Source organism: Dipodomys ordii, unplaced genomic scaffold (assembly GCF_000151885.1).
Source record: "Dipodomys ordii isolate 6190 unplaced genomic scaffold, Dord_2.0 Scaffold56, whole genome shotgun sequence".
NCBI classification, from domain to species: Eukaryota; Metazoa; Chordata; class Mammalia; order Rodentia; family Heteromyidae; genus Dipodomys; species Dipodomys ordii.
Window position 1 is genome coordinate 9,892,843 of NW_012267272.1, and position 22,369 is coordinate 9,915,211.

Here is a 22,369-nt window from a genome sequence, read left to right on the forward strand (position 1 = left end):
ACAATCTAATGCTGTTATCTATGATGACGATGGTGTTACAGCACACCAGAACTTGCTTCTAACTGCAATTCAGTACCCATTGACAAACTCTTCCCTTTCTCTCCTCTCTTCACCTCTCCCCAGCCTTGGGTAGCCACTAGTCTACTCTCAATTTTTTATCAGAGCAACTACATTATCTAATAACTTGCCTTTCTGTGCCTGTCCTATATCACTTAACTTAATAGTTCTAGTTAGACTTCTAGTTCTATTAGAGATATTGTCACATATGACAGAATTCTTTTTTGGGGGGGGAGGGGTGCAGCTGCATGATATTCCATTTTATGTGTGAAATTTTCTTCATTGATTCATCAGTTAATAGACAAAGGTTGTTTCTATTGCTCGGCTCATGATATTTCTTTCATGCTACTAAGTATACTATTATGATAAAGAGAATGTCTGTCAAAATGTTTATTTCCATTTTTTCTAATTTTAGAAATTCTACAAATTAATTCTTTTTTTAAATTTAATTTAATTTTATTTGTGAACATACTGTACAGAGGGGTTACAATTACATGGGCAGGATAATGCATACATTTCTTATCAAGCATTGCTGCCTCCTCCTTTGTTTACCCTTCACATCCCTTTCCAGCCTCCCCCCTCCCTATCCCAATCCCAATCCTTCCCCTCCCCACCCCACCTCCCCCCACCCCCGCACCAACGTTGTAAAGCTCGTTTTGGACATGACGACTTGTACTTCTCATTGTTGCAACAGGTCCACCTGTATCCTTAAACGACTTGTTTTTCCCCATCTCCTCCACAAGTTATACTGACATCAAATATAGTGAAAGCATGGGGGAGGGACATACAAAGCAACAAGGAAGTAATCTTATAAATGTGTTAGAAACACATGCATGAAAGAAAAAAAACATTAAAAAACATATCTAAGGGTTCATTCTCTTAACATCACATTATCTGACCTTTTCCGCTTGACTCACACATATAATAGATATTGCAAATAAGGGAAACCATGGGACCTATGTTTCTTTGGGCCTGGCTTACTTCACTTAATATAATTTTTTCCAAGTCTTTCCATTTCCTAACAAATGGGGCAATGTCATTCTTTCTGATGGAGGCACAGAATTCCATTGTTCTACAAATTAATTCTACAAACAAAATTACTATGAAAATAATTATATTATATTAGCACACCCCTCTCTCCAGAATGGTTTCTGAGAAAGCTGTAAAAATGTATGTAATCATGGAGTTTTGGTTTCTTTTTTTAAGATAACCATAGGAAGGACAAGTCACTAAGAATGGCTTACTGTGAATTAGTACAGTTGATTTACCTGGTTTCCATTAGTCATCAGTTTCATTAGGGAAAGATGACTTCCAGCAGAGAGGAAACAAAGAGTAATGAAGACCTTGGTGTGGAAGCAGGGTGAAGAATGAACGTAATTCAGCCAGTTAGGGACCTCACGGCTAAAGAAATGTTTGACAGTAATGGAACAAATTATCAACAAGCAGGGTAAGAAAGAAGATGTCAAGGTGGCTCATTAATATGAAATATAATTTCTTAGCCTGTTGTATTAGAATACTACTAATATAAATTTTAAAAAAATCAGTGATAATAATATTACTGAGTTTGAAAGTTTTAGCTCCTATGCATTTTATTTTTCCTTATTCCTTGCTGAGGTTACCTTTCTTCTTGAATATGAAGACAGAAGCTTAAAAATACATGGGAAGGGGTAAAGGGTATGTAGAATTTTTAAGAGTCTTGGCAAAACCAAATATATTCAGCTTTTAATAATGAGGTTCCAAAACTGTTCATTAAACCGAATGGACTGGAGCTGTGTAATCAGAAATGTCTTGGCAGATTAAGGGCACAGGAGACACAGAGCAAAATGACATATATTCTTGAGAATCAAAGTTACAGATCTAAAATTAGCACAAACTGAGCTCAAATTTCCCAAGAGCAACAGATAAAGCCAACTAGAATTTCAATGATCTATGTGCCTTGATTTAGGCACGAGAATCATCTTTTTTATTGTCAAGGTGATGTAAAGAGGGGTTACAGTTATGTAAGTAAGGTAATAAGTATATATATGTCTTGTCAAAGGGAAAAACATCTTTGTTCCTGCAGAAATATAATCACAAAATAACCAGCTTCCACTTTATTTTTTTATATAAAATGCTAGGTTGTTCACTTAATTTTAATCACCAGCTTTCTACAAATAGTTATACTCTTTAAGATAGAAAGGACTGTCTTCTTTTTTTTTGTTGTTGTTTTCAAATCACCAAATGAATCAGTCTATAAATAATGATTGCTTGAAAAGAATGATAAGAATGTTACCTTACATAATCTCTGGTTTTCTAGATAATTCACATGTATATCTTATATATGTATATATAACAAACATTATATATGATATAATATATACGTATACATGCATACCTACAAATGTGTATTTGTGTGCATACGCACACAATCCCATTTAACCCTATTGCGAATCTGCTTTTGAACCAAATGTAAAAAAAATGCCCAGATCTAGAATAGCCTTTGATGCCCCAAACTGTAAGCTAATATAAGAACACTGGATAAAATAGTAGCATTTCTACAAGAAAGTCACCTGGTCTCTTAAGGGAAGTTAAGTGTCTTTCTTCAGAACACCATGAGATTTTAAATGCTGGTCTCTTTCCTAAAAGCAAAGTCAGAATTCTGGGTGGAACAGAATGCAGAACCAATTCAAACAGCAGGCTTCGCGTCTGCTACCTCAGAAAGATCTGCTTACAGCAGACCTCTCTCTGGAGTCTTCAGTGATCATTAGTGCCTTCCACAGGCATACAATTTTCAATAAATACTATCAGTGGTTCACTATGTCTAAATTGTACAAATAATGTAGCTAGAAGTCACTTGGATTCTGGGGAAAGAATCCCACTTCTACCTTTTCTAGTTGTAAAACCTGGGGCAAAATACACAGACTCTTTGTGCTTACATTTACCTGTGAGACACAGATATTAGCAACTCTAACAAATCTAAAGATGGATGGACTTATGAATGAAAAGTATATATAAAACTGAGATCTTGGAGGCACTTAAAATTGGTTGAGTTTACTTTTTTTAGGTGTGTATGATCAACTTAAGTCGAGCAATTCAATCTCTTTTTAGAGTAGGGTCATGTTTTGCCATCAAACATCCAGAGCCTTCTCTCATATGAACACACCCCCACACTCCCCCCCCCCAACCAGAATGGTATATTTGTTAAATGGATGAAGCTAGAATGATGTTGTACTATCACTCAAAGTCCACAGTTCACAACAGAACTCACTTTTGGTGCATGAGCACTGTACGAGTTTGAACAGATGTATAATTATATACCATTATTAATATATCATACAATATATTTTCAGCAACCTAAAAATATCTTTTATTATTTTCAGAATGGGTTATTTTCTCTGCACATTTTAAAGAGCAAAAGTCTACACAGCTTTCTTGGAAAACTTCTTATACTGTGAAACATGCTTATAAGAATCAAGAAACATTTTAGCCTCATTGGAAAACAATATACTCCACTAGGAATTATCAGATAGTAGATAGACATACTTGGCTGGAATGCATTTTAGAAGTACTAGGATATAATTCTATTCAGGGAAGACTTCCTTCAAATGATATCATTCCCAAAAGGGGCAAATGGAATGTCAAAAGTCACAAACGCTTTATCACACACACAAAAACTCTTAACATAGAAAAAATACATATATGAAGCATCATGAAGGGAAAGCCTTTCAAGCCAATTGTAAAAGAAGGATTTGATCCTGCCTCAGATGCACTGTCATGAGAAACTTCTAACTACCAACGACACCAGGATGAATGGCCATGGACTTGTGGCTTCAGAAGATGACTTGTTCCTAGGACACAGGATGAGAGGAAAAGTTTGAGAAGATCCTTTATGTCAAGCTCTGAAAACAAGTACAAAGAAAGGAAAACCCAGCACCTGAGGATGGGTGGGTGGGTCCCGGATGCCAGACAAATGAGGGCGCAAGGTGTAGGAGCCCTGGTGAACAGAGCTGGTAATACTGAGGCCCGAGGAAAGAGGGGCAGGCACAGTGGAGAGCAGGTGCACCTGGCTTGGGATTCCTCGTGTGTAAAGGACAGAGGCTCCTCCTTTCTAAATGCCTGAAGTATGTTAAATAAATTCAAACAAAATGGGCTCTGAAAAATACAGATGGCATTCAAGTCAACTGAAAGGGCTATGATTGAGGGAGGCGTAAGAATTAAGGTACATTCAAGAGGTACCTGCACGTGATATTCCCTGGCAGTCTCTTCTTTCCCGTGGTGAGATGCTAATAAAGGTTAGACAGCCAGCATAAGAATATCAAGTGAAGAACCTGCCATTCAGCTGTCAGTGGAAACTGCCAGGGTACAGTTCCCTCCCTGACAGCTTTATATCTCAGCATATGTTAATTAGTTTTCAGGCATAAGCAAAGATTTACTCTACTCAGAATTATTTATTTTGTTTATACTTATTAAAAGAGATCTATGGAAAGATAAAGTTAAGCTTTATATTTCTTGTAGTTTCTTATATCCACCATAAGAGTCAAGTGTGTTAATAACTCTTTACAATTTGTAACAGTCCAGTTTGCCATTTTTATCTAAATTAATTTTACCGTATCTAAAATTAGTGGACATGTGACTGAGAAGAACTGGAAAAGAGACACTGGTGAGAGGAGAAGATAATAAGATTCATGAGATTAAGTAGATTAATGCAGATATTTTTAATGCAGACATTCTATGAAATTTAAATAGAATCGAACTGGAGGCTTTATCAAATTCAAAAGGATATTCTGAGTGACTGTGATTATGAATTACAATTACATACATAAATTACATACTTATGAAAATGAACTGAATAGAAATACTGTTCAAAAGTACTACAAGAGACAATAGATTCAAAAGGTTCATAAGCACAATGCATATTTTTCACTTTGTTTTAAAAAGCAAAACAAAATATTATCAGCTTAATATAGCTCTTTAGTGTTTCTACAGTATTTCTATATATATATATATATATATATATATATATATATCATTGATCATTGCTATCAGCATTTGAAGAAGTCAAGACTATAAAACAGGATTTATTTTCAGATGTAGTAATAAATAAATAAATAAATAAATGTAAAATAGCAATTCACAAATAACTTGTACAGTTAAAGAAAGCAATGTAACTTTAATACTTAAGAAAAGTACACACTAAAATGCATACTATCAATTAAGTTATTTAGTTATTAATTAAGTTAGTTATTTCACTATTACCTATTTCTAGAATTCTATTCTCCATCCACTCATCTCTAAGTTGTTAGAATTGTGTCTTCATCTTTAAATTAAAACTGAAACATAGGTACTGTCTCCTTAACACCAGTAATCCATTTATAAAACATTCAGCCATTCTTTTCATTCATACATTCTTTTCAAATGTTAACAAAAAGTCAGTTTTTGATGACTTTGAGAAAGTTATATTTATATTACAACTTTGTTTCCTAAAACGTATCTTAAATTCAGTTGTACGTGTATCAGCCATCAGGCAGAGATATAAGTGGTATCCCCTTTGCTGATGGCATAATCTATATAGCATTTCTAATTTCTAATGGACAGCACTGGCTTAAGATGTTCAGTTACTCTATCTTTGTCCATTGAGAACACCATTCTAAAATTCAAGTACAGCCTTAGTGTTAGACGACAAGAAGAAACATTAGCCAGGCTTGGTGGTGCATACCTGTAATGACAGCACTCAACAGGCTGAGGTTGAAGGATCTCAAGTATGAGGTTAGCTTGGGTTATAGGTTAAATCCTTGTTGAGAGACAGAGACAGGGGTGGGAAGAAAAGGAGGAGGAGGTGGAGGAAGTGGAGGTGGCTGTGGTAGTTGTGGAAGAGGAGGGGAGGACAGGAGAGGGTGAGAGGAAAGAGGAGAAGGGAAGAAGTAGAAAGGGGAGAGGCAGAAGACGAAGAAGACAAAGATAAGAAGACAAGAAGTGGAGGAAGAAGAGGACAAGGAAGAAGAAGAAGAGAAGAAGGAGGAGGACAAGGAGGAAGAAGAGAGGGAGGGAGGGACAGATAGATGGACAGGGACGGGGAGACACTTGTTTGATAAAAGGTAGTCTTTAATAAGTAACTTATCTTTTGTCTCATATATAAGTTTATCTGTTTTGGGGAGGATATGTGGAAGCACAGAAATGGTGGGACTGGGCTGGGATGTAGCTCAGTGCAAAGCGCTTGCCTAGCAAGTGCAACATCCGGTTCGATCCCCAGTACCAAAAAAGAAAAGACAAAAAAAAAAAAGAAATGGTGGGACAAAGGGTGAACAAATGCAGCAGTGATATTCACTAGACACTATGTTGAAGATGAGCTATATACCTTGTAGGGGAGGGAGGTCAGGAGGGAAAAACCAAAAACGAGGGAAGAAATGATACTGTCCTAAAAGAAATGTACTCATTACCTGTAATCCTTAGTGTCCATAACCTTTACAATAAAATGAATAAATAAAAAATATTTCCTATAATTTGCCTTAAATACTATCTTTCCCCCATTTCAGAAAGAAACAATAAAAGGCAGAAACAATGTTGGGCCTGGGATTTCTCTTTTCTCCTAGTTTATAGTTTTAGAGTTAGCTCACGGCCTAGAATAATTTTATGTCTGTACTACAAAATCGGTATTTAGTATTAACTCTAACTTTCTGCTAGTGTCTGTTGCCATTAAACTGGAGCTCATGACTTCTCAGGGAGTTTTACAGTTGTACCTATGGTTCAACCAGGACCTTTGAGGCAGAATTCTTGTGTTTCATCACCAATAAATGTTCTTCCAGAATGTAGAAGGACTGGCTGAGAAGGTGAAATCTTAGGCTTAACCTAGATTCCTATTCCTGACTTAAGAACTCTGGAACACAGCCTGTGTTGATCACAATATCAAAATAATGGTTTCCTATACCCTTGCTAATTCCTATTACCAAACCACCTCTGTTCTTTGATGATGTATGTCACCTTATTCCAATAACCTATAAATAGCTTCTACATAATTTAAAACTTTTATCAGCTTTCGGTAATTTGGGGTCTAGCCTGACACTTGGAGCTTTCCTCTTTCTGTCCCAGAACTGAAATGTCGTGGAGGCACCAGTGGGAATGACTTTGGTCCCCACCCTGAATCTTCTCACAGTATTGTGGGTACTGAAAGGAAACAAACTACCTATACAGGAACAAAGGCTGAACCTGCCACCTGCTGAGAAGCCCTAGTAATTAAGTACAGCTATGTTCAAGTGTCAAACTCAATTCTTCCTGTAGAGAGCAGAGACAGGGACCCGAAAGCTCCCGGAGGCCTACAAGGTGGTTGGCCACACCTCCCTGGGCTTCATCACAACAGTAGGCTCAACATACTGATTTGTTCATACCCTATTTTATATTATACTATAATTTTATTATTATATTTATAGTATATTGTAATCACTACTTAAAAATACATTTGTGGGGAAAACAAAACTTGTTAAGCCACTGATTAAATACCACGATTTCTTCACTTCCTAAACATTGAGAAATCAAGCTTTAAAATTCTTTTTCTTATGTCTGATGAAGACGCACAAACCACAGAAATGAGGAACCATCATGAATTAAATGAGATAGTACAGCTTCCCCCAGACTTCTAAGAAAACAGAAATATATGTACCCATGATGGATGAAATAATCACAAATACTGAAATAGATTATTTCAGCCTTGAATCAAAGAAGGCTTGAGTGACCCAGAAAAATGAAAACAAAATTAAATTATCAAGGGGAACATTTATAAGAGCTATTTCTCATTCTGGATTAATATTAGGAAATCAGGCAGGGAAGGACTAAGATAAATAGGCAAAAGGAAAAGCCTGGTGATTTTACAGCTGCCAGAAAGAAAAGCAAAATTTTAGAGTTAATTAAAGTTTGCACACCATTTGCAACATTTAACCATGAACTTGCTTAAACGTTATATGCACAATCTACTTAGTGGTTTTAACAAACATTTATCATTTGTTTTATTTCTTTCATATTTCTATTGATCTTTGAGGATTTTAAGTAATTGTACAAAGGGGTTTCAATTCAACATATCAATTTATGAGTACAATGCATCTTGACCAATGTCACCCCATCCACCATTTCCCACTGTCTTTCCCAACCCCACCTTTCTGTTCAAGTAACCTGGTTCCATTTCACTAGGTACACCTTCACTGAAAGCCCAGACCAGGTTGGGAGAGGGGCTTATGGGAAAGTGGAGACAACCTAAAGGAATGTTGAGGTAGGAGATAATGGCTCATAGGAATCATGTGTAATGTTGCATTCACTTGTGGTAATCATCATTATCAAAAGTACAATCAAACACTCACTATGTGTTGTTAGGGCACATTAACTACATTAACAGTCATATCTATGTCCTCTAAAAACATGTTTTACGGCTCAAAAGCAGTGAGTTCAACACTCAGGATTGACTACATCAACTACATCAAACATACAGCTCAATCACCAAAAGATTCAGCTAAATCTTACTTTTAAACTAAATCTTTACATATATAAATATATACTAATGTAAAGATACTGTACAGAAGGGTTACAGTTACACGAGTAAGGTAATGAGTTCATGTGCATTGTAATACTTGCAGGTTAAGATTTTTTTAAGGCATGAAATATAAGTGAACATCATATTAGCTCAAATATTCCTTTTATCCCTGACCCTCATTTTGTTATTTATTTATTTATTTTTGGTGCTGAAACTAGGGCTTAGATCTCAGGGCCCGGACACTATAGCTCAACTTTTTCGATAAAGCTGTTGATTTACCACTTGTACCACAGCTCTACTTCTGGCTTTTTGCTGGTTAAATGATGAGAAGAATCTCTGAGACATTCCTGTCAGGGCTGGCTTCATACTGCCATCCTCAGATCTCAGCCTCCTGAGTAGCTAGAATTATAGTGGGCGCCATTTGCACATTGCTTCTGACTCCCATTTTTAATGCATCCAGAAATTTAAGAGAACTGGTCTTCCCTCACGTCCCTATCCTGGACAGGAATGACCACACTGCTGCTTTCAATTTTGGCAAGGCAGCCATCAGGCCTGGAGAGAGCAGGCGATCAGTCACATCTGGCCAGACCTTCATTTGCTTTTCTGTCTGCCTGTCCCTGCCTCTCCCGCTGTTTACTGTGCTCCTGAAAATACGATTAACATCTATGCATGTGCAAAGCTGTGCATCATAAGCAGAGGCTGCGGCTTTCCAGCTCCACTAGGTTGAAGCCTGGAGTTAATGAGAAGCGAGGCAATGGGGACTGAATAGAACACACCAATGTTGAAGTAATTGAGCATGAATATCAAACACTGACTTGGGAACAGTCTTCATCTGCAGAAAGGAAGTAAGATCAGCTGGTGGGCAGATGGAAGGTGCACAGATCTGCACTCACTGCCAGCCCAGCGTATGCATTCCACACCAGCACTCACTTTACAACCATGCCACTCGTAAGGCTTCTCCGCTAAAACTGTGCTTTTCTTCTTCATCTCTTTATCTCCTCTTTCCTTCCCTCCTCCTACACAGTTTCCTCTCTCTGAATTTATCTTATCTCTCTCAAGACATATAAAGAATTGAATTTTATGAGCACATTGCCTGCTGTTCCATTTAAAAGAATGTGTGTAAATTGCCAATGCCAGCTTTGAATAACACCAATGGTAGTATATGGCTATGAGAATTACTAATGCTATAATTTTTGCTTTAAAAACTCTGCACTGTCTTTTAAAACCAGTGAAACATTGAATTATTAATTACTTTGATTCATACTTATATGATTATATCATCCCCAATTAGATCATTTGTATGTCCTTAAGTGGCAAGGATTTCTGGAAGATTTGCACAATAGTGACAAAAAGAACAATTTAATAAACCACAGGCTATTATTAATCTCAAGTCATAATGAGTAGTTTTACTCACAGCAGAACAATAAGAATATTTGAAAAAATGATGTAAGAAAAACTTTGGTTCTACAATTCTAGGCCCACAAAACTACGACTTTTACAAAAAATTCATTTAAAAAGTTGTGTTTAGCAGGGATTGATATACAAAAATAGATGCAATTTAATTATGTATTAACTGAGAACTGATTATGTAAAATAAAGAATATTCATTAAATAAGCTCACAATAATTGTGAAATACATCAGTGATTAGGGTGCAAAAATAAAAAAATAACAGAATATTATAATTGTGTCTAATCTGTGAGCTCAGGTAATACACACACACACACACACACACACACACACACACATGTAAAGGCATTGTTAATGCTTATGTAATGGTGACAGAGGTTCCTCCAGATTGAACTACCATTTGTCATATTTTAAATCCCCATGTTTAATGCACATGACCATCTGTGTAGCAATAACAACAACAACAACAATAACAACAACAAACTATGAAAGAAACCAAGCAATGAGCTTCTCAATCCCTACTTATATATCATGAAAATCAGAAAGATTTTTAGAGGAAAATCAGAGGAAGAGCAATCAGATGATCAAATCTTGAGTATGGAACTTTACAGTTTACCTTAAGAGTGTAGTATTCTCTGACTTCAGGTCTAATAGAATCAAAGTCTCCATTGATGAATTCGGGCAAAAAGCTGAAAGAAATATTACCATGTAAGACAACTAGATGGCATTATTTATTTATTTATTAAAATTTAAAACTGTGATTGTAAGGTTTTCAAAGAAAACTAAAACATTCAAACTAAAGAGAAATTTTAGAACCAATAGTACTTCAATATACTTCAATACACTGTGATTAAGATAAACTCCCTGTACCCAACCAAAACATCCAGCAGTTGTCAGTCTACATTTGTTCTGTTCAACATAAATATTAAAGAAGTCTATTGGTTATAACTTCTAATTCAAAAATCCTGGTAAATTGTTGTTTATGTTAACCTCTCTCTATGTACAAACTTTTTTTTTTTTTTTGACAGTCATGGGGCCTGAACTCTGGGCCTGGGTGTTGTCCCTGAGCTCTTCAACTCAAGTCTAGCACTCTACCACTTGAGCCACAGTGCCACTTCCAGCTTTTTCTCCTTATGTGGTGCTGAGGAATCGAATCTAGGGCCTCATGCATGCAAGGCAGGCACTCTACCACTGAGCCACCTTCCCAGCCCCCAAACCTTTATATTATTCTGTTCTCATACAAATTTAGAACTCTCTAATAGATTTTTGTTTTTTGGTCAATTATGGGGTTTGAACTCAGGACTTGGGTACAATCCGTGAGCTGTTTTGCTCAAAGCTACTGCTCTCAACACTTTGAGCCACAGAGCCATTCCTGGTTTTCTGGCAGTTAACTGAAGATAAAAGTATCAGACTTCCCTGCTGAGGCTGGCTTTGAATCATGATCCTCAGATCTTAGCCTTCTGAGTATCTAGGATTACAGTTGTGAGCCATTACCACCTGGCTTTCTCCGTAGAGAGGTACTGAACATAAATAATCATGAGCATTGAGTACTCTGTGCCAAGTGGAATTCAGCTTGAAGACACTTTCCAACTATCCAGTTCACAGTTCTAGAAATAAAAAGTCCCCTGGGTAGGTCTGAAATGCTCTAAGAATCACACTTTTCAATATGGAGTGGTTCCCAGGTGTTGGTGTCTATTATGGTATTGTAATCATGTTAATTCACTTCCCTGGTATATATTTTAAATGACTCATTTACTTAATTAATCTAGCTTTATAAGTCATTATTTGTTATTGATTTTACATAAAATATTTATATTACCTAGTGGAGTTTCTCACATTTAAAATATTCAAATGTAGAGAGATAAACTGTCCTAGATTTCTCAATATTTCTGCAAGAATAGCTTCCTGATTCAGAGAAATGTGTATGAAATATGACCAAGGGAACATTCATTTCCCTTCCTACACACATACTCTACCCTTCAGTTAACATGAGAAGTGGATCTGAATGCATTTATTTAATTAATGCTCTAATCCAAGAGAACAATTACACTTGTACTATGCTGTCTCCAGGGTGCTAAATCTTTACCTAATGGTGTAGGTCCCTAACTGGAGGGAGGGACACCTGACTTCTGCGGGTCTTACTGGTGGAAAGAGACGAAGCCTCGGAATGCAGAGACATGTCTAGGTCACAAACATCAAGGCACAGGCTCCTACATAGATTCTACGATAGCAAAGGTTAGGGTTAGGATTTTAAGCCCATGAAATTTCTTTTTATTATTATTTTTTTTGCCAGTCCTAGAGCTTGAACTCAGAGCCTGGGCACTGTCCTTGAGCCTCTTTGTCCTCAAGGCTAGAGCTCTATCTGAGCCACAGCGCTACTTCTGGCTTTTTCTGTTTTTGTGGTAGTGAAGACTTGAACCCAGGGCTTCATGCATGCAAGGCAAGCACTCTACCACTGAGCCACCTTCCCAGTCCTAAGCCCATGAAATTCTTAAGGAGACCAGTCCAACGTGGTGGAACATTGTGGGCCACATTATACCTAATAGGCAGGAGAACAAACAAATCAACAAAAACAACTTTTTCCTTATCTTTCATTTATGTATGAGAGGCTACTAGCAAAGGCAACTGTCCTGGTGATAAAGGTCAAGGATCAAGGTCAAAGCCAGGATAAAGGCAACAGAGGTAATAAGAAGTCAGACTCAGAGGAGTTCCCATATGGACTCTGGATAAAATGAACAGAAGTGAGTACAGAAATATAAATTAACCTTGTCATTTTACACAATTTATTTTTTTCAATAGTTTTGAGATCAATTGGAAACATTTGCTACGTCAAGCCGGATCAGATTGAGCTGTGTTCAGCCAACTTTTCTTTAAGCTATGTATCCTTTTTAGACTAAAAGCTAAGAGGAAATTCTACCACAAAGATCCCTAACACATGACACTGGGCATGTCCGTCCACATCTGGAATCTCAGCACTCAGGTGGCAGGAGGACACTAAATTTATGTGATAGTAAGATCCTGCCAAAAACAAAACAAACAAACAAATATACCCCAGCTATGTGTCGGTGCTTGCCTGTAATCCTAGCAACTCAGAAGGGTGAGATCTGAGGATCACAGTTTGAAGCCAGCCTGGGCAGGAAAGTCCATGAAACTCTTACCTTCAGTTAAGTGTGCGTGTGTGTGTGTGTGTGTGTGCGCACGCATGTGCACGCACGTGTACACGTGTCCTTCCCACCCCCTCACAGAGCCAGAAGTGGAACTGTGGCTTCAGTGGTAGTTATAGCCTTGAACAAACTAGCTAGAGATAGTGCCCAGGCCTGGAGTTCAATCCTTAGGACCAGTGTAACAATAATATAAAAACATTAAAAACAAAACAAACAAACAAACAAGGACTAGAGAGGTAGTTAAGTGGTGCTTACAAAGCCCTAAATTCATCTCAAGGATAACAACAACAATATCAACAGATACACACTCACTCACACACACACACGTACATGCATACACACACGCATACATACATACATATCGTAGCACATAAACTATTGAGTATGGTCCAATCATTTTTGTTCACTAATGGGTTCATTTCACAAATATTCTCTGTATAGCTAGGATAAAAAGATTTTATTTCAGAATCAGAAAAAGAAATGGAAGTATCTTGGTTTTTACATCTCCTTGTCCAGTTTAAAACATTTTTCTATAAAGTTTCTTCCCCCCAACTTCTGTGCATATTATATTTACTTACCTTCAATTTGATTCTTTATGTGTTTTATGCCTTATGCTTTGCTAACCTTTAATAACCAAACATTCACTGCTTCTTCTTTTTTATTTTTAAACATATTCTCTCATTTTGAAAGATTTTTATAATCTTCCATACCCCACCATTTACCTATATGGAAATGAATACTGTTTTGGACAAGGGAGAATTATCTCTGAAAGAGATACAACAAAGCCACCCCTTCCTTCAGCCTCAGCATTACTCTCTGGAAGGATCTGGTATGAGAGGTATTTTGTGAGTTTGTCTGTCGGGCCAGTGCCTGGTCTATGTTACCGTGAAAAATGGCCAGTTCAAACTCAGAGCTCTCTTTCTATACTGTCTGGTGCGATTTCCTAAGAAAACTGATTTTTGCTGTGCTACAAATTTTAGACCCTCAGATACGTAGAACCAATTTGGAAGTTTCCAAATACCATATTGATTCTGACAATAAATAACAATGAAAAATAAAGCTGATTCACACAGGCGGCTGAGAGAGCACCTGTCCCCTCAGGACACATCATCTGAGAGAGAATTAGATCTCCTCCTATGTTATAGAGTAAATAATGAAAGGAAGCAATCACCTAAATTCATTTCTATTTCCATATAACATATAAACAGAAAAACAAAATTATGGAGATAAATGATAACTTCAGTGTAGCTACCATTAATATCATTTTGTAACCTATACGCATTCAAATTGGAACAAATGCTGATGTCTAAGAAGACCCAGGCCAAAAATACACCTGGTATTCATGCTGAGATGACTGAAATAATTATAACTTTTCCTCATAAAACACAGTAGTTTCTCAAACTTCCTGATGTGTCCTTTTTTGACACTGTAATTAATTTTTCTGAGGGGCTGGTTACCATGGCACCTGGGCATTTTGACGAGGTGTAGATTTTGGATAACACTTCACAGATGGAGAGGTGCTAAGTTATGGTATAAATGACAGTTTATATGTGAAGATTATTTTTAGCACTCTCTGGACTGACTACACAAAGCAACTGACTGTAAGTATGTGGATTTGTATAGCCACTGATCCCATGTGGGACTGCTGCTGATACACATCACACCAGTAGACCTCTTGTTATCCTCAGTCTATGGGGCTTGAATCCTTAGTACTAAAGGTTGTCCCAACCTCTTCACAAATGGGCCGCCTCAGGACTCTGACATTTATGTTATATTTTAATTCTTACCACACTTGTCACCAATGACAAAATAACAGTCCCAAATGGGCAGAGATTCACTAATGAAAATACTGTTTCTAGACAAAGAATTGTCAAAGGAGTGTGTGCTGACCAGGTTGCAGTGAGACCTACCCTTCTCCCAGGGACCTTGCCTACCTAAAAAAGGTTCCAGGACACCCAGAACTAAAGGTGGGAATGAGACACTGTAAGGGGAAAAATCGATGTTCAACAATAGAGTAAGTAGAAAAAAAACACACGATGCCCTGTCTAGGATGTTGTGCATTTTACATGTATAGACCTCCGTCTCCTATTTGAGGTGGGATGTTCCCCACATGTTAGAAAGAATGGCAAGTACTAGAAAAATATATGTATCATTATTTTGACAGTGTAATTTTTAAACAATAAAGACAGAAATAGATGTAAAATATTTTATTAAATGGTTGTGAGTATGAAGAAGATTATGGAGGTGAATGGATCATGTTGCTCACTCTGACTATTTCAAGGATCAGATTAATTTTTCTTTGAAAAACAATGATAAAGCGCCACTTGTAAACGACACACAAAATAGCTGGTACAGGCCAGGACCTTGGCTCAGTCATCAACCTCATAACACAAAACAGAAGGTAAAAGCAAAAAGTGAAAAAGGACAAAAAAACAAAAAAACAAAGGAGAGGACATGATAATCAGACAACTAAAAAGAAACTAATAATATTTGCAAAGCAAATGTAAGCATGAGAATAAATTAAAATGAAGGCAAAGTCAGTGTCTGAGCATAAGAAGATAAAATAGTTCTAAACAGCCACTGAAGCTGTTGAAATGGCTAGTCAATTCATCTGTGTGAGATGATGTTTCATCTCTTAGGAGTCTTGATCTCATCTTCCCAGAGTGGCTCAGATGGAAGTCTGCAAGTGGAGTATACTTTCCCCCCTCATTTTTGGTGGGAAAGGGGGGGGCTGTGATGGGGTTTGGGCTGAGGACTTTAGAGTTGGTGTTTTACCACTTGAACCACATGCCCAGATCTTTTTGATCGATTGTTTGATCTTTTTTTTTTTTTTGCCAGTCCTGGGGCTTGAATTCAAAGCCTGGGCACTGTGCCTGAGCTTCTTTGGCTCAAGGCTAGCACTCTACCACTTAAGCCTCAGCCTCAGCACCACTTCTGGCTTTTTCTATTTATGTGTAGCTAGTATTATAGGTTCATACCACTAGGTGCAACTTGTTGGCTGAGATTGGGGACGGGGAGCGGGGTCTAAATTTTTGCTTCAAATTGCAGCTCTCCAGATTACATAGCAAGAATTAATCCGATCCTGGGTCAATGCACAGAGTTTCTTTTCAATGTGACAAAATTATTCTAATACTGGCAGTGAAGTATGAGACTTCTTGTGGCTCCCTATCCTCAGCAACCCTGCAAAGGATTTGTGAAACACCTATCAATAACGTCATAAGAAGATATACTACAAAGCTTCATCTGATTGATATTTTATATTTATAGAATATCTCATTCATTGCAGATATACATTTTAAGTTGTTTCAAGGTGTCAATTTATATACATATTATTTTTCAATTGTACAATGGACATTCTTCACAACAGACCCTGTGCTAGGCTGAAGAGCACACTTCTATTTTCTTGGTTGTTTTTTTTCTGTCAGTCATGGGGCTTGAACGCTGGGCCTGGGCATTGTCCCTCAGCTCTTCAGCTCAAGGCTAGTGCTCTACCACTTGAGCCACAGTGCCACTTCCAGTTTTCTGGTGTTTAGTTGTAGATAAGAGTCTCATGGACTTTTCCTGCCTGGTCTGGCTTTGAACCATGATCCTCAGATCTCAGCCTCCTGAGTAGCTAGTATTATACATGTGAGCCACTGGTGCCTGGCACTTTTAAGTAAAAATACAGGTTGACCCATTGTAACAATGAGATGTACAAGACACTATGTTGAAAAACACACTTTCTAATTTAGGTGGGGGTAGGGAGGGTGTTATTGAGGAGGTGGGAGGGAAGGGATGGTAGGGGAAAAACAAAGGAGGAGGCAACAATGCCTCCTCATTATCTTGCTCATGTAACTGTAACCCCTCTGTACAGTAGTTTCACAATAAAAAAACTTATTAAACAAAAAGAGTGTTGATATGGTAAGTTCCATAGGGTCATGGTCTCCAGAATGACTATATAACTCAGCTGTGGTTGTGATGAGAGCAGCCATGGAAAAGAGGAAAATGAAGATGGCATTGTTCCGGTAAAGCCATTTTAAGGGTGCAAACTACCTATTGCCCTCCCTTTCTATGCCATAAAACATGACCCAGTAGATTTAATAGGATGGAATCGTCCCAGCTGTGCTCTGTAACACATAATTTTCTTCATTTTCTTGCTTCTTTAAAATAGTCAACAGTAACCAGAATTCCCTGAAATGATCTATGACTATTATAAATGATACCATGAGTGTTGTGTCACTGAAACTTCCGTTCACATACCTAACAAAGTCAATATCAATAGAAATCAATCATGTCATTAAACAGGTTAAGAATTTCAATTATCCATCACACCATGGGTCCTGTGAACCCTAGCTTTAATGAACTCATTATGGTAATTACATATTACATGCCATATATATTGGTTCACATGTTAATTATATATTATCTGTAATATTTTTGTATATAGTTAGGAGATATACAATTAACCTAATTAACCTAATTTTGCCATATTTTAAAATTGGGGAAAGGGATAACATTGATCAAGACATACTGTATTCAAAAACTGCTTTGTTAAATGGCAACTACTTTGTATAAATACTTAACTATAATAACAACAACAACAATAATAATAAAAGTAACAAGATAAAATAAAATAAAATTTAAGCATACAAGAAATCATGAAAAAAAAAGCATTTTTGTTGTTGTTGTTTCTGCTTCATTAGAGAAAGTTTCTCTTCTACAGCCTAGGCTGGCTTTGAGCTCTCAATCCTCCTACCTCATCCTGCCCATGCTGGGATGTAGGCATAGTCACAATGTTCAACGAAAAGGGTGAAGTTTGAAAAGTCACTTTGTGACTGATGTATGTTATAAATAAGTAACAAAATGTAAACAAACCCTATTGTCTGCAAACAATATTTAACACTTTATAATCTGGTCATTAGGAGATTATCTTAGTATTCAGCATAACTTCCTATCAGACCCCCACTACACCAGATGGAACTCAGTAGTAGGAACAACAGTAGTAGGAACCTGACAGAGGTCCCTCACCAGATACAGAATTGCTAGAATGATGACCTTGTATTTCTTATCCTTCAGAACTATGAAAAAATAAATTTCTTTGGCTTACAACCTAATTCTGTCTGGACAGCCACCCAGACAGAAGAAGACAGAGCTGATTTATCATCTGTCCCTTGTATTTACATACTAAAATCTTTAAAAGATGAGACAGCGACTTCATAGGGTTTCTTAGGTCCAGAGCAGACCTGAGTATACTGAATATACTCAATAAAAGCTGTATGAGTAAATATTTCCTCTTTAGTATTAGGTAACCTTCCTCTTGTGTACTTTAGTGAAGTTATTTCTTTTCTAAGAGAGGCTAGAAGGAATGAGGAGAGGAACGAGAGTGGGGATTGGGCTGGAAAGTAAATGGTAGGGTGATTTTCCTAGGAGGAAAGGGTGGTAATGATAGCACAGCTTAGTGCCAGAAAATAACCATGTTCAGAAAACTCGTGCTAAACTCAATCTATAATGCAGCACAAGCTCTTTCTTCTCTTCCTATTTACAAACATGAAGAGATCCAAATATATGCAGATATAGATATCTTATATATTTATGTTATATATAATATAGACATATGTTAATGGTAATCCCTTCCGTTCACAAATATCAAAACAAAGATCAATGACAGGGGATTAATTTGTGTACTCTATTTGCTGATTTGCCAAATGCTTCTCTCTGTGACTCATCTGAGACATAATGCACAACATTCGATAAATACCCCTGGTGATAAATGTCATTAGTCGCTAATACATTGTCTGTTCCTCTGAAGTTCTCTAAGCCCAGTGATCTCCATCCTACTCTTGCCCCCACCCCATAGCCCAACCAGAGCAGGAATTAAAAATTTAATCAAAATAATCAGAAAAAGTATTTAAGATATATACTGTTCCACTACAGAAAATTGTTGCATTTTCTATACTCACCAGTTTCTGTTTGTAATTACTGTTTCCATCCTTTACATATGCACCTGTAAACATTGGTCTTGGAAGACAGACCAGAGCCTGAGAAGTTCTCTACAGTACTTAATAATGATAACTGTACACCTCGGGAATTGGATTAGATGATAAGGGCTTAGGTACAGGTCAACTGGAAATCATAAAACCATTAGATGCGACATACTATTAATAAAATGTAAAGGAGTAGTTGGGAAAACATTAATAAAATATAAAACCTGGTGCAATGGCTCCTGTCTTTAATCACAGCTACTTAGCAGACAGGTATTTGAATGACTGTAGGCAACCTAGGCAAAAAGGTAGAGAACTCTTATCTGAGTCAATAAGCAAGCTGTGGTGGCATGCATCTATGATCTTTGATCTAGCTAAACTATAGACTATAGGTAGGAGGATTAGAGGCTGCACTTAGTGAAAATACAATATTCTATCTGAAAAATAAACCTAAAAGGTAAAAAGACCTAGAAGGGTACCTCAAGGGAAAAGCAGCTACCTAGCAAGTCCAAGAACCCAAGTCCAAGAACCCAGTACAGTACTAGCAAAAATAAGAAAAGAGAGGGGAGGGGAGGGAAGGAAAGGAAAGTGGAGGGGAGGCGTAGGTAGGGGAGAGGAGAGTACAAATTACTCCATCCAAGTATAGTTTATGTATCAAGTGGAAATAAAATCAAGTATGGAAAACAAAACAGAGAAAAGGTGATAGCAAAGATATGAACTTTTAAGCATATTACTATTTTACCTAACCTAAATACATACATTGCTACCTCCAATGGTCAACTGACCTTTGATGGCCAATTCTCCAATGATACTTTATTTATTAGACACTTATAACACAATTTTGTCACTCACAATTCCTGAATGCTCTAGCTTTAAAGACCAGGATCACAGTTCCTTGCTTTTTTCTTTTTGCCACTTCACTATCCCTGTTCTTTCTCTCTTTGCTAGGTCTCTAATTCATTCCCCCCTCCCTCTGTCTGTCTCTGTCAGTCTCTGTCTCTGTCCCTGTCTCTGGAATACCTTATAGCCTACAGCTCAATCACAGATTTCTTTCTGCACTTATTCAGTTATCCCACCAAGCCTCAATATGCCCTCTAATCCTACCGATTCTGAAATCAAATCTCCCTGCATGCAGGCTCCAGCACTGATGTCCTCGATGCTACCTGCACATGGGATTGGCTTCCACCCGAGTCTTTGTGTTGCCCTTTCCAAACTGCTCCTCTTACAGTTTTCCCAATGACATCTAATAAAAGGTCCATTTTTATTTTGCAGTTCAATCCAAAATCTTTACAGAAAACTTAGACTTCATTTTTTCTACATTTCATACCCGATTTGTCAGAAATATCTAGCAGCTCTTCTCTTAACATCTGTTCTTACAGGGCTCTCTCTTGCCCTCTTCAGTGTTGCCGGGATTGCTGGCATCACCCACTGCTCCACACATACCCTCCTATGCCTGCACAGCTCATTCAGGGTAACTCATTATTAGCCAACATGGCTCTTCAATCTCTGTTCTCAGGTACCTTTCTAACCACTCTGTTTTATAAGTTCCCCTCATTTTCTATACTTGATGATTATTTCCTAAATCATCTATAATTATTTCTCCCTCTCCAACACACCCCTGTATAATGTAACAGATTCTTGTCTCAAGAACGCTAATAGGAATTTCTTTCTTTACCCCTTGAATTTATATTAGCCTGGTGGCCTGCTTTGACTAACAAAATGTAGAAAAGGCCATGCAATGAATGGAGGTTGGCCTCCATGGAAATATAGTCTCTTAGAACTTGCCTTGTTGCTCTGAGAACAATGTGGTAAGCCTGATCCATAAAGGGTGAAGAAGAGTCAGGTGCTCAACTAACCTCTACACATGTAGATGAAGACCCTTCTACATGCTGAAGAAATCAGAAAACTTGTCTCTCCAGGTAGGGTCTTGTGAAAAAATAATGCTCTATATTTGCTCTTCATACTAGGTTCTGCTACGAGAGCTCCCCAGAACCCTTGGAATCTCTGGTAGGAAGGACTAGTGCCTAAAAACCCTTCAGATGGTTTCAGGTTGGAAGTTGGTCCCCCGAAACACCAAAACATGGTTAGATGGATGGAATGAGTAGGGATCCCTAGTAAGTTAAAGAGCAATGGACAATTACAAATGCATCATGCCTAACTACTGGAGCTTACACACATACACACACAACCCAAAACATAAACAAACAAAAACACCAATAGATAAGCTTCCAGGTGAATGACTACATCTCATATCAAGGGTATGATGCACCCCAAGTCCATGCAGGACAGAAACTCCTATTCTGGAGTCCCATGCCTTGTCCTAAGTATCTCTTCATCTCTCGTTTGTTTGGGTATGTCCTAGACATCCCTACAAAAAGCTGCAAGTGACGATAAAGTTTCCTCAGATGTGCAGTCCACCAAAACGAGTTAACAGTCATGAGGAGCAGGTTTTTAGGATCTGGAATTGGTGGCCAACAGGAAGAGAAGCATGAGTATTATGGGCCCATTCAGTGATCCTGATTCTTGTCTATGCACTTAGAGTGAGACTGAGTCCTGATTCTTTGGGATGCGTGCCTAGTCTAGGCAGTTACATCAGAATGAGTACCAGACAGGCCATTAAGAAGGGGGTCCACAGAGAAGTGGAACTGTTTTAGGAATATGAACAGCTACTTACTGCTGTCAGAAGTAACTGTCAGTAAAAGAAGTTCTCCTTATCTTGTTAGTGAGCAGAAAGGTCCACCTCACTGACACCTAAACTTAGAAGACTCTAAGGGGCCATTGTCGAAAAACAGTAATGTTATTACACTGAACTTAAAAAGGGTTGGGCTTAGTAAATACAGAAAAATATATCTCTACAAAAGAAACAGGAGGAAAAAAGAAATGTAATTGCTAAATCATACATGTTTGGATAATTTAACCTATTTTTGTCTTCTTTGTATGTGAAATTAGAATGGTATTAAAATTACTTGAATAATGGGATGGGCAGGGGAAACAAAGGAGGAGGCTACAATGCTTGATAAGAAATGTACTCATTATCTTGCCCATGTAATTGTAACCCATCTGTACAGTATTTTCACAATAAAAAAAGAAAAAAATAGATAAGAGGAGTGGTAAAAGAACTCTTAGAGACAAATATATTTTCAATATATTTGGTTCCAAGCATTCCGTCTAAGGCATATTCAACAACTAGTGAAACTTGTGTTGGCTGTAACTATGTCTTTCTCCATGTGTGTATGTGTATATGTATACATGTATACATGTGTATATGTGAGTATTTGTGTGTATA

The 22,369-nt window shown here is 37.5% G+C and overlaps 1 protein-coding gene across 1 annotated transcript in view; it reads right to left on the reverse strand.

The window, feature by feature from the left end:
• The window catches only part of Tpk1 (thiamin pyrophosphokinase 1), a 249,457-nt gene that overhangs the window by 132,946 nt on the left and 94,142 nt on the right, over positions 1-22,369 (reverse strand). Inside the window, exon 4 of the mRNA XM_013021731.1 lies at positions 10,576-10,648. Coding sequence (XP_012877185.1) covers positions 10,576-10,648 — 73 coding nt within the window. The remainder of the gene's footprint in view (positions 1-10,575; positions 10,649-22,369) is intronic.